Here is a 12,246-nt window from a genome sequence, read left to right on the forward strand (position 1 = left end):
CCAGCTGTTGGTGCTTCCATGCATGAAGAGCTTGTCTTGAACAGGCAATCCTCCACCCCTGTAGTACTGCTATGCCAAAGACTTTTGGAAATTGTCCATGGTCTTCAACTTAAAAGTCTTCTGGAAGAGACCATTGAGACTGTTCTCATTGATGCCAGAGTGAATCCTAGGCCATCATCACTCACATCTTCAACTAGCCCCCTATAGAAATTTTTGAGCTTTTTTTCCCACTAACAGCTTTATCTAGCTGGTACAATGCATGGAGTGCTTGGCAACATACTAGATGCCAAATGCCCAACCTTGGTCAATGTTTGATCCATGACGGTAGCTCAGTCAATGAAATTTGTGGAAAGATATGTTGTATGGACTCCCACACCAGTCTACCCTTGTTTTCATCACTGTCATTGATACCATCGCAGTGATTTAGATATTTCTGCAAGTGCATCAGCCTCAGCACATGGTGACACATCATCAAGGATATCAGCTCAAGATCCCCATAGTGTGGGTGGTGACAGCAGATGAATTTTCTGACCAGTGGAACCTGACCTTTCCATAAGAATCAAAAAACCAAGTGATCCAATATGGTCAGAATTTTCTTGGGACAAGGTATGATGGTTAGGCAGCAGTACATTACCAAGGTGAGGTATGCACTAACTACTTCTGCTCTGCCATTCAGCCCATTTGTGTGAAATTGGTCACCCTGATCTTTCTTTCTTCTCTGTTCCTGGAGATCTGGTCTGAACCAGATTCTGGTCATTTTCATTGAACCCTCTGTCTAGTAACAGAAATCACCACTTGTCAACATGGACTTGCCATGTCAAGAGCTTAGTTATAAATGCACCAATTTGTCCTGGTTTATGTATGCTCCAGTTCATACTTTATATTCTTTCAGTGTAGTGTTGAGTGTTTCTATATCTGATGAGTCCAACATGACAATGACGTTAGCATATGCAGAATCAGCTCTTCTGTGACTAGTTCATGCCGGGTACCCCTCAAATTCTCCAGTCTTCACAGAAAAGGCTCCAATGCCAAAAAACATAAAGCAGGGAGAGGGGGAGCTTCTTGGCAAAAATCTTAGTTAAAATCGTCAACTCAGTGTTGAGCAGAGTTATGGGCCTGAATCTTTCAATCACATCCCCCTCAGCAGATTCACCACTCCCTAACTCACATGACTGGGAATGCCCTGTGTGTTGCCAAAGGCAGTACACAATTTCCAAAACAGGAGCAAGCAAGTCAGGCATATGGAAATATAGTTTACAGGGCAGACCATCCAATCCTGGTGATTTGTGTCCTACACAGTAGATCAGTACATCTGTTATTTCCTCTGTTAAAATTGGCATCTTGCAACATTCAATCTCCCTGCCTGATAGGTATGTCATACCTTCTAGGTAGGCCTTAAAACATGCTGTCTCAAGTATACCACTCCTCAGAAAGAGTTTGAAGTGCTGCCAAAACACAGCACACATGTTTAGAAATAGAGAGCACACAGCCACTGCAGTTTGTCACTGAATTCTAGATTTGTTATCATGCTATGTCTCTGATATCCAAGCCTAACCAACAGCTTTTGATCCTACATGTTTCAGTGCACTCACTCTAGCTTGCACACTGCAATCTTCATGTTTCACATCTGCAGGAAAAACTGCCCTGACACATACATCAAAGGCATGTCAGAACCAGCATGTATTCACACCTTTAAATACAAGGAATACTGGTGGAATATCTAATAAAAAGAGCAATTTAGTGCAAATGTAGCAGACCTGATATTGTTCTGTGGAACAGGGAACAAGTCATGCACTGTTGTAGAGGTCAGCTGCCTTGTGGATGTGAATGTAACATCATCAAAAATCCAGGAAAAAGAGAACATTTATGGTGAAATAATGTAGAACTTACAGGTCTTGTACTCTGACTATAAATTTTCATTTGAACCTATCACCATTAGGCTATATATCTAAAAATTCACAGAAAAGAAATACTGGGTTTTTCAAAGAAAAAGCAAAAGAAGCTGACACACATTCTACAAATCCAATCTATTAGTGGCATAGTGGAGATTTGTAAGCCATTCCAAAGATCCTCCATCTGAGTTACTCTAGAAATAAACATGCACACATATCGTCATTTAACATCCGCTTTCCATGCTGGTATGGATTTGACGGTTTGACTGAGGACTGGCGAGCCAGAAGGTTGCACCAGGCTCCAATCCGACAAAAAGGTGTGTGATTTAAGGGACATTTGGCAGTTGTTTCAAGCATATCTTATGACTGGTAAGATTTAGGACCTTTTCCCTTTCAACAGCAGATCGAGAAATTAATTTTTTTGTAACTAAACACTTTCAAACTTCGGACACTGGTAGAATGTGTCATATAAAACATCTTTCACTGTTAGTGTTGTTGAGAAAAGTTTATATTTTCAAAGTTACTTCGTATTAAAGTAGTCATATTTCGGTAATTTCAACCAATCAATGACGTGTATGCAGCTGAATAAAATTACTGCCGTTGTTGGTCAACAACTATCGGCAGTGTAGCTTTCGTTTGTCATTATTTATGACATCGTTCGTGCGTTTGTACTGGTTTTAGCTTTAAGGTTTTAGAGATAGGGTTGGGGTTTTAGGGTTAGAGTTACAGAAAACTGGGTTTTGGGAAAAAAAAAAACAATAATTTGTGAGAAAATGTGTGTGTTGGGGGGGGGGGGTCTTTCCGAAAATAGTAGCTGAAAAACAAGAAAAACCCCCTAAAAGCAGTAGAAATGCACGAACAATTATGGTGATGCATTGAACGTAACTGAGATGAAATAACACGAAATAACTTTGAAAATATAAACTTTTCTCAACAACACTAAGAGTAAAAGAATGTTTTATATGACACATTCTACCAGTGTCCGAAGTTTGAAAGTGTTTGGTTACAAAAAATTAATTTCTCGACTTGCCGTTGAAAAGGAAAAGATCCAGGGTTGTTAATAAACACCATAAATTTTCGTTCCCAAATTTGGTAAATTTCGATACTTTCACTCGCACGATTTCCACTAAGGAAAAAAACAAAAAAAAAACTAGTATTTTTTGCATGGAATCAAGTACCCTGACCTACTAATATGCCGCTAACTCCTTAATTTTGTTCGAGAAAAAAAAAAGGGTTGCGGCATATTAAGAGGTCAGGGTACTTGATTCCATGCAAAAAAATCCGAGTTTCCTTTCATTTTTCCTTCGTGAAAATCCTGCGGGTGAAAGTATCGAAATTTGCCCCAAATTTTTTAATAGCTTAAATGAGTTTATCCTATTAATGAGAGAAAATATTGAAAAACTTCAATACTTGTCAGAGTGAGAAAGAAACAAGGAGGGGGTTATGGAATATGCTTGAAACAATAGCCAAATCTCCCTTTAATCATACATCTTTTCTGAAAATATTTACTTTTTTTTTTACTGAAAAGGCTTATACTATAGTTTTTACGTGTGTAGTGCTCCCAAAAGAATCATCGTATGTAGTGCCCACAAAATTGGTCCGGAGAAGGGAAGTAGGAGGTACAAAAAAACAAAAAAATGTGGCTGTGTGGTAAGTAGCTTGCTTACCAACCACATAGTTCTGGGTTCAATCCCACTGCGTGGCACTTTGGGCAAGTGTCTTCTACTATAGCCTCGGGCCGACCAAAGCCTTGTGAGTGGATTTGGTAGACGGTAACTGAAAGAATCCCGTCGTATATATGTATATATACATGTGTGTGTATATGTTTGTCCCCCCCCCAACATCGCTTGACAACCGATGCTAGTGTGTTTACGTCCCCGTAACTTAGCGGTTCGGCAAAACAGACCGATAGAATAAGTACTAGGCTTACAAAGAATAAGTCCTGGGGCGATTTGCTCGACTAAAAGGCAGTGCCCCAGCATGGCCGTAGTCAAATGACTGAAACAAGTAAAAGAGTAAAGAGATAATTTCCAAGGGCACTGTAAAAAAAAAAGTCTGAAAAGTCTGTCAAAATGGAGTAATTCCAACTTATGTGTCCAATTTCGTATGACTTAGCAAGTGAACCTGCCTGCGTGATTTAAGAAGTTTATTTTTAGATGTGTTGATACTCATCTAACAAGGTGGGTAAAATGATAAACTTCTTAAATTCCGCTGGTAGATTCACTTATTAAATTAAACAAAATTAGCAATAAAATTATGATCCCAATTGTTGGAAGAAAATGGAAATTGGGAACCGATATAATCTAGAGAAATGTGGAGTCATCAAAACTTTTTAAGGTAGTGAACTGTTTACCAAGAAATATTGTCGAATCAAAGACAGTATCCCAATTCAAGAATACTATTTTGAGAAACAATCTTTTTGATATAATCTGAAAAAAAGTTTATTTTTAAACGATTTCGTATTTTATTGTGGAAAACTTCGTAATTACAATAGTAAGAAAATAGAGAGAGAGAGAACCCCCCCAGCCAGTAAACAAGTTAATAAAAGTTATACTTTTCATATACAAAAAATGTAGAATGAAAATTCAGCAGCAGAAGCTTAACGAACAATGCGGAAGTCTGTAAGTTGTTGCTTGATCTGCTAGAAATGAAGCCAAAGCTTCCTTAAATCACACCCTAAGGGCATATTAGATAATGTAGTTCTACGGTTAGAATGCTTTTTATCTTTGGTCTGCTCGACCAGCACCGACCTAGGACTGAATATATTACAGTTAGGAGCTGGATGTTTTTAAAGCTGTTATTTCAACAGCGAAGGTGTTTACGGCGTTGGCTTCAAGAACGATAATCAAAAGACGGAAGTCATTCATGTCGACGGAAACGATCGGCGAGCTGATGATTTATATTTATTGATTAGACTCGCGTTTATTTTATTTTTTATTTTTATACAACAACAACAACAATATATATATATGTGTATGTATCCTTGTCTAGCCTTACAACATGGCAGTTATCAAGTAAAACTAGCGTAACTATTTATCTCATGTTGCTCAGTGTAAACCCACTGACGACGTCCGGTGCCACGTTCTCTATACAACATCAAAACACTTCAAATCGGACATGAAAAAAAAGAATTATATGATCACTTTTCTTTTACAAACCTACTGAAATCAAAAACAGTTCTTAAATTTCTTAATATGATTCATATTCATTATACGGTAAGTAAATATTTCCAAAATTGTTAAAAGAAATGTCAGGCTGAAAGAAAAAAAGGTGCATTCTCGAATATGTTTCAGGAAGACACTTTTCTTCGTGTATTTATTTATTATCTTTTTCGCAATCCATTGGATCCTTTAAATTGTTTGATCGTTGCTGTTAATGCTGTTAGCACAATATTTTGTTTACCTTTTATTCGTGATAAAAGATTATGCTTGAATTATTGAAACCACGCTATTACAATCCCGATATTAGTCTGAGTGTGTACTTCGTCATTTGCAACACCACACCTTGTTGAATAAGAGAAACTTGAAATAACAATTAAATTTTGTTTCACACTCTGGCTTACCGTCACGTCTGAGATTTTCAATAGTGGGGAAATAGGAATATGCAATGTTCATAACTTTTTTAATTCTAGGGGTACAGTTAATGAAAGCATGAGCTGTTTTATATGGTAATCGAAAGTGGAACGAAAACTGGTTTCGGCGAAAACCTAATGTTCTCATCACAATGTTTACAACAGCAATTGTTTTGTTTTGTTTTTTTTAGCTCACATCAAGTGTTAGGGAAGGGCATGGTCAAACTATACCTGTAATTTTAACATCGACACCAGGAAAATGACAAGTCGACCTTACCTGTAATTATATTAATCGCTATCACCTAAAATATTTTTGATTTGTTGATTTTCATTTTCAGTTTAGACTGACAACTATAGAATTTAATCTTTCTCTATTTCTTTCCTCGTGCCCTTTATACCAGTCAGTGAAACTTGCAATTATTCCTGAAATAAAATATATTTACTTATATTTTAGATTTGTTAATCTTAAAAACCCTTTTCCTACTGAAAACGCAATATCTTTTCCTTTAGTAAAGCTATATCTGTCTATGAGTTATCGTTATTTATTCATAGTTTCTAAAATATTTGACACTTGTCTTATTTCAAATATATCCGAAACACCTTAATATCCCACTGGTGTTATTGTGCATTATGTAGGGTTACTATAGAGAAATTATATTTAATATAAGCCAAGTAAGTAACATAAAATTAGATTGATTTTAACCTAGGTTTCTTTTTCAATGAAAATCACTGCTTAATGTTTACACTTCTACTCTGTTATGAGAGTATTTTAAAGCAAGAAAAGCTTCTTTAGCCCTGCAGAAATATTTTCAACTATAGTGAATTAAAATTTTAAATATTTTAAAATTATAAATCAGCTGGAAAGAAGGCTGATTTTTGGCTTTCCTATTTGGCCCCACATGTCTGCAGAACTTTTTTTTTTGTTTTCCGACAAAGCATAAAGTCACTATTTGAAGGAGAGGATGTATTGTCCACTGAATCGATTATAGTATATTACTGGTACTATTTTATAGATTCTCGGAGAAATGGCTTAATATCACGGACTACCATAATGTAAAATAGATGGAGGAAACTAAATATTGTTGTGCATTTAGTTAAAATCCCTACTGTTTCATGAATAACTACCGTTCCTCTTTAAATAACTACTGGATGCTCTCAACTTGGCGCAAAGGACCTGCATATTAGATTAGACAGAAATAGAAAATTATGACTCATTCTTTTCCAAAATACATTGGGTGTGTGAAGTGAAATGGTTTTGTCGTAGAACCGAAATTACGTTCCGGGATCCAATTGTAGAGAGTTTACCCCTTTTACGGCGGTCTCTACTTTTTTCTTAATTTATTATGAACCGCACGCAGACCCCAATGTGTTTGAACGTTCTCCGCATGTCATATATCATCGCAATTTGGCCTTGAGTAATATGATATTGGACTGAAATTTTAGCAACACACGCTCAACAGCTGACTAATAATTGATTTGGTGCTAAGTTTCTAGCCAAGGCCATAATTTACTACGTGAAACCGCTGTTATTATTATCTTTTCGCTTATCAATTGCCACATGTTCATACCCTCCTTCATTTCTCATTGTAAACTCAGCTGTATTCATGTTATAAATCGTAAACAAAACAATCACTATTTTTCGATTCCCCGTTTTCTCCTACTATTGGTTTCTAATATTGGCCCAAGGCCATAGCCCATTGGGGACAATATGGTCGATTAAATCGATCTCAGTAGTCGATGAGTACCTTTTTATTGACCCCGGAAGGATGAAAGAAGTAATAATTATTTGACATTAATTATTTGCACTAATAATCTTTTAATAGTCAACTCTAATCGAATAGTCCTATGATTAAAAATATTCTAAGTCTTTTTTAGAATCATGTATGACAACATATGTGATTTGGGATTTTCTTTATTCAGATGGCAGGGTGTGATTTGAGGAAAGTTTGGTTACTAATCTTAGAGCAATCATATAGATGTTTTCTCATTTCCTCTTTCACTATTTCTTTTTTTGTTTGTTTTTTGAAAGACGGTGCATTAAAGTATTTTACATTGTCTATCAACGTTCTGAGTTCAACTACTGCTGAAGTCAGCTTTGATCTTTATCATTCTATGTTTGATAAAAGATAGGAACAAATCATCCATCTTCAACATACTTCAGTGAAATTAGGCTTTAAAGTTGGTTTGGATTTGGAGGAAGAGTTTGTGCACTTGACCTTCGCAGAAGCAGCTTCTCCTTTCTGCCAGATTGGTGAGACTGCCACAGATCATAAATAGTTGCAAGATGGTAGTTGCAGAAAAATCATGGGCAGGGAGCATATTACATAGAATTGACATTTTGAGAAGGTAAAAGTGGACTTATGGTTAAGTAAGGGTCTAGGAGTAGGGATGGTCACAGAATAGGTGATTAGAGGTGGAGAGACAAACGTGTGATAATAATGAGACCATCCAGCTCTGAGGAACAGAACTTATTAGGAAAACCACTAAGAGGCGTCAGCAAATAAGTGGGCCAGAGTGTTGGTGAGTCACTGCTTGCCAATCAGTTGGATGACCTTGTTTAGGGTGCAATCTCAAACATCTGTGTGCATATATGTAGCAGTAGCACCATTCTATTTGTGGGTTTCATCTGAGCTTTTATTTACATTATTTACAATTGACGGATATTTGTCCTCATCTTGTTTATCTACGCCATATGCCCGTGGGCATATAGTGTAGTGGTTAAGAGCACAGGCTACTAACTCCAAGATTTGGAGTTCGATTCCAAGCAGTGACCTGAATAATAATAATAGTAACATAGAAAAATACCTTAGGAATGAGAACCCAGGTTCGAAATTTCCCCAAGACACCTGATGAAGGCTGGAGGGTATATCAGCCGAAACGTGTTAACAAGAAACAAGATGAGGACAAATATCTGTCAATTGTAAATAATGTACATAATTCCTCATCTCTTAAATATAGAACTGTATCATCTGAGCTTTGTAGAGTATAAGTGGTTGTTGGAAGCTGAAGTATTTTCTGATCGTGAAGAGAAAGGTCAATCTTTGATAAGATGATGTTCATATTTTTGAGTGGCTGGGATCCAATATCATGTTCTTTTTTTTATGTGTATTATGTTCTACAGCTGAGACAACCATGACTCCTTTTGAGAAAATTTTCAAGATCTCTGCACATACAGTCAGGGCATGTTTGGTGTGAAGCATCAAGGCTGAATGTTGGAGAAGGTTGTTGTTAATGGCTGTCTTCACTAAGTAGAAGCGAGTGTGATAAGATGATAATTGGCATGGTCAGAGAGATTGTCCTTCCTGGGGGTGGGACACACTGCACTGTGATACCAAAGCTTGCAATGTATCCTGGTTTGTTGGCTATTTTTAATATTAAATAAGGAAGAAAAATTATCTTTGGAAAATTATTAGAAACAAGTTAATTAAAAATCATGTGTATCACAGCATTCTCAATTTATGGCTTCCATCTTTTGTGAGAAAACAAAATCTCTGATATTTTAAGACAACCTTTCTGAGCTATCAAATCACAGGATGAAAACATAAAGCTTGTCATTGATATCTAGTTTTTAATACTACACCAGGAAAGTTACTTATCTCACTTTAGTCCCTGCATCAAGTCTGAAAACTTAGAAGTTGATTTAGCTTAAGATTTGTTAGTTTAATGGGAACAATATATAAATAAAGCAAACATTAACGCTGTAACATTCAGATTACTCTGCAGAATGTAAAGTTTATCATTTCACATTGTTTTGAATTAATCATGCACTCTTTCGTAACTTCAAGAGTTTGATGATGTGGTTATTTATTTTTAGAATGACATTGTAGGATAGATGTGAGAGGTTGGATCTGGTTGGTTTGAACATAAAACAGATAGAATATTTGGGTCAGATATGGCCAGTTTAAATGCCAAAGGGTTAAATATAGTTTAATTATTTTTTGGTTTATGCTTTTAATAATTTTAGGAAAAGTTGATAGAAATCTTAGAAAGGAACCACTTTGAATTATAGATATCTCTTCCACAAAATGGTTCTATTTGTAATGGAGATATTGCATGATATAGATTACTGTAGTGAACATTGTCCCAAACTGGATCATGGAAATGCACCCTAACACTGATCCCAATTTCTAATCTGTAGCAAGTCAAGATATTTTCTGTTGGTTAACTTCGCTGATAAGCTGAAACTCATATGACTATCAGAATATATCCAAAGAGAAGAAAAAAAAATATAATTGATTGATAGACAAAGACAAACATTTCTACAAAGGTTTTTGCAAAACTAACTGTTGAGTTAGCCATGTAAAAAGCAAATATAAAAAAAAAATACAAAAATACAACTATAGTGATCTGGCTGGTTTGAACATAAAATAGAAAGAATATTTGAGTTAGATGGCCAGTTTAAATTATATCATTCAATCTGATGGGGTGGTTGTGATTGGAGCATCCTTGTAGGATCAGGGCTGATGTGGAGCTAAACAGCAACAATTCCATTGTATCCTCTATGCTACACAAGAAAACCATTTTAAGCTACATGCAAAAATGGATATGTTAACTTTTATAAGGGCATTCCTGAATAGTTCAGAAATAGAGGAGTAGATGCCATTTGGATAAACTACTGATTTCCTAGCAGTTGTTTCACTGCCTCTTGGTAGGACACTTCATTCTAAATTTTCTGTTCACATAGACCATTGTTGTTTAGCCATTGGTTAGAGCTGATCCAAGATATTCCAGCAATGACCATTCTACCTGTATTTTTAGACAATGTATCTAGGACCACTTAATCCAATGTGTCCTTTCTTTTTATAACATGATAAGGTGTTATTTCAGGTAGATTTGCCTTCATTTCTAACAAGTCAAGCAACTGCATACGGTCTCCCTCATTGGTTTGTGTTCATCTCAGTGTCAGGAATAGGAAACTTTCTGCTGGAATAACTTTATTTCATATTGTCTTCATGCTCTGGAATACATCTTAGTAAGTAATATGAAATCAGTTCAACAAATTACTGTAAGGATGTATAATTAGTAAAAATATCATAAAAGATTGTTTCAGTATGCTTTTATTTTTAATTTTTATTTTTTAAACCAGGACTGGGTGCCCTTAAATGTATATTGTATAGGTTAATCTACATATGTAGACATGCAGTATCTTTTATTGCCTTTTATTATAGCACTTAAAATGATGTAACCAAATGACATACTTATACAGTGTTGAATTTCCTTTTTTCCAGCTAATCCTCTAGTTGTAGCCTGCTTTATAAGCAGTTTCAAATCGTCTCAATGGCTACAGGATCTCCTTTAAGCAATTCTCAGCTTGTTTATTATTTTCGAGGCCTGCCTTATTCTTCAAACTTAACTTCAAATTTGGGATCTCAAGTCCAGAATTTGTTTCCATTGTTGAGACCTAGTTCCCACAGCAGTTTAAGAAGCAGTGAACCTTTGGCAAGTTCAGTCAGAAATAATTCACTGAGCAATAATAATAGTTCCACTCCTCATCTTTATCCACAACAATCTATGGTTATTAACATGGACCCACTTGCTAACAGAGACACAGTTAACACAAACTTTGATCTTAATGGTATATCAACTAACAGTAATAATCCCACTGAAGGTGTTTCAAGTGGGAACAATTTAAATGGATACCAGCAGCAACAACAACAACAACAGCAACAGCAACCACAGCAACAACAGCAGGATTTACTTGGCCTCAGAAATATTTCACATGGTCAACATGCACATGCTCATCATGAACATAATACTGACAATAGATCAGACTGGCGTATTGTATTCAAATTGTTACAGAAATCTGGAATATTCGCAGTTATTCTTTTTATAAAAGTTATGTATGATCACAGACTTGGTAAGTACATTCCTTTTACTTCCTTATATGATTCTTTATATCCTATTTAAATATTGATATCAAATTTTGGCAAAAGGCCAGCAAATGACCCCAAAAGGATGAAAGGCAAAGTTGACTCCAAAAGCATTTGAACTCAGAAATATAAAGTCAAATTAACGATTCTGCCAGCTTGCCGCCTTATCCGATTTAAATATTTGGTGATGTGAGTTAGAGTTCATCCTAATCATCATCATCATCATCATCATTGTTTTAATGTCCACTTTTTTATACTTGCATGAGTCAGACTGAATTTGTTTAGGCAGATTTTTACAGCTGCATACCCTTACTGTTGCCAACCCAAATCTGTTTCCAAGCAAGATAATATTTCCCCTTGATTAAACATGTTTTCACAGAAGATTGGTGACACTCATTTACAATTGACATGCCATGTTTAGGTGAGGAGACAGTAACACACATACGCATGCGCGACTTCTTTCAGTTTCTGTCTAGCAATCCACTCATACAGCTTTGATCAGTTCAAGGCGATTGTAGAAGACTTTTGCCAAAGATGACACACAATGAGACTGAACCCTGACCATATGTTTAGGAAGTAAACTTCTTACCACACAATTATGCCTTATATTTAGAGCCACTGGAGGCACAAAGTAATAGCAATAATTGAATTATTAGAAGGCAACTAAAGAGTTGATTTTCACAAGAGTACAAGTGTAATTTCTTTCTTTGTTTATTTTGTTGTAAAAGTTATTTCTTTAATGTGGACATATTTAGATAGAAGATTTGGGTTCTGCTAAAAAGTGCATCGTTATGTTCTTGATTAATATGAAAATGAATGCTAAAAGTTATTATATACACAGTACCTTACAAAACACAAATCTATTGAATTTTATAGTATTGTTGTTGTTTAACCCCAAGTCAGTCATGATCCA

At 35.7% G+C, this 12,246-nt stretch overlaps 1 protein-coding gene across 1 annotated transcript in view; it reads left to right on the forward strand.

Moving 5' to 3' along the window:
- Positions 1-4,463: 4,463 nt before the first annotated feature.
- Positions 4,464-12,246, forward strand: part of LOC115210390 (RING finger and transmembrane domain-containing protein 2) — a 49,580-nt gene continuing 41,797 nt past the window's right edge. The window contains exons 1-2 of the mRNA XM_029778977.2: positions 4,464-5,107; positions 10,692-11,320. Coding sequence (XP_029634837.1) covers positions 10,741-11,320 — 580 coding nt within the window. The 5' untranslated portion in view covers positions 4,464-5,107; positions 10,692-10,740. The remainder of the gene's footprint in view (positions 5,108-10,691; positions 11,321-12,246) is intronic.

This window comes from Octopus sinensis, linkage group LG1 (genome assembly GCF_006345805.1).
Source record: "Octopus sinensis linkage group LG1, ASM634580v1, whole genome shotgun sequence".
NCBI classification, from domain to species: domain Eukaryota; kingdom Metazoa; phylum Mollusca; class Cephalopoda; order Octopoda; family Octopodidae; genus Octopus; species Octopus sinensis.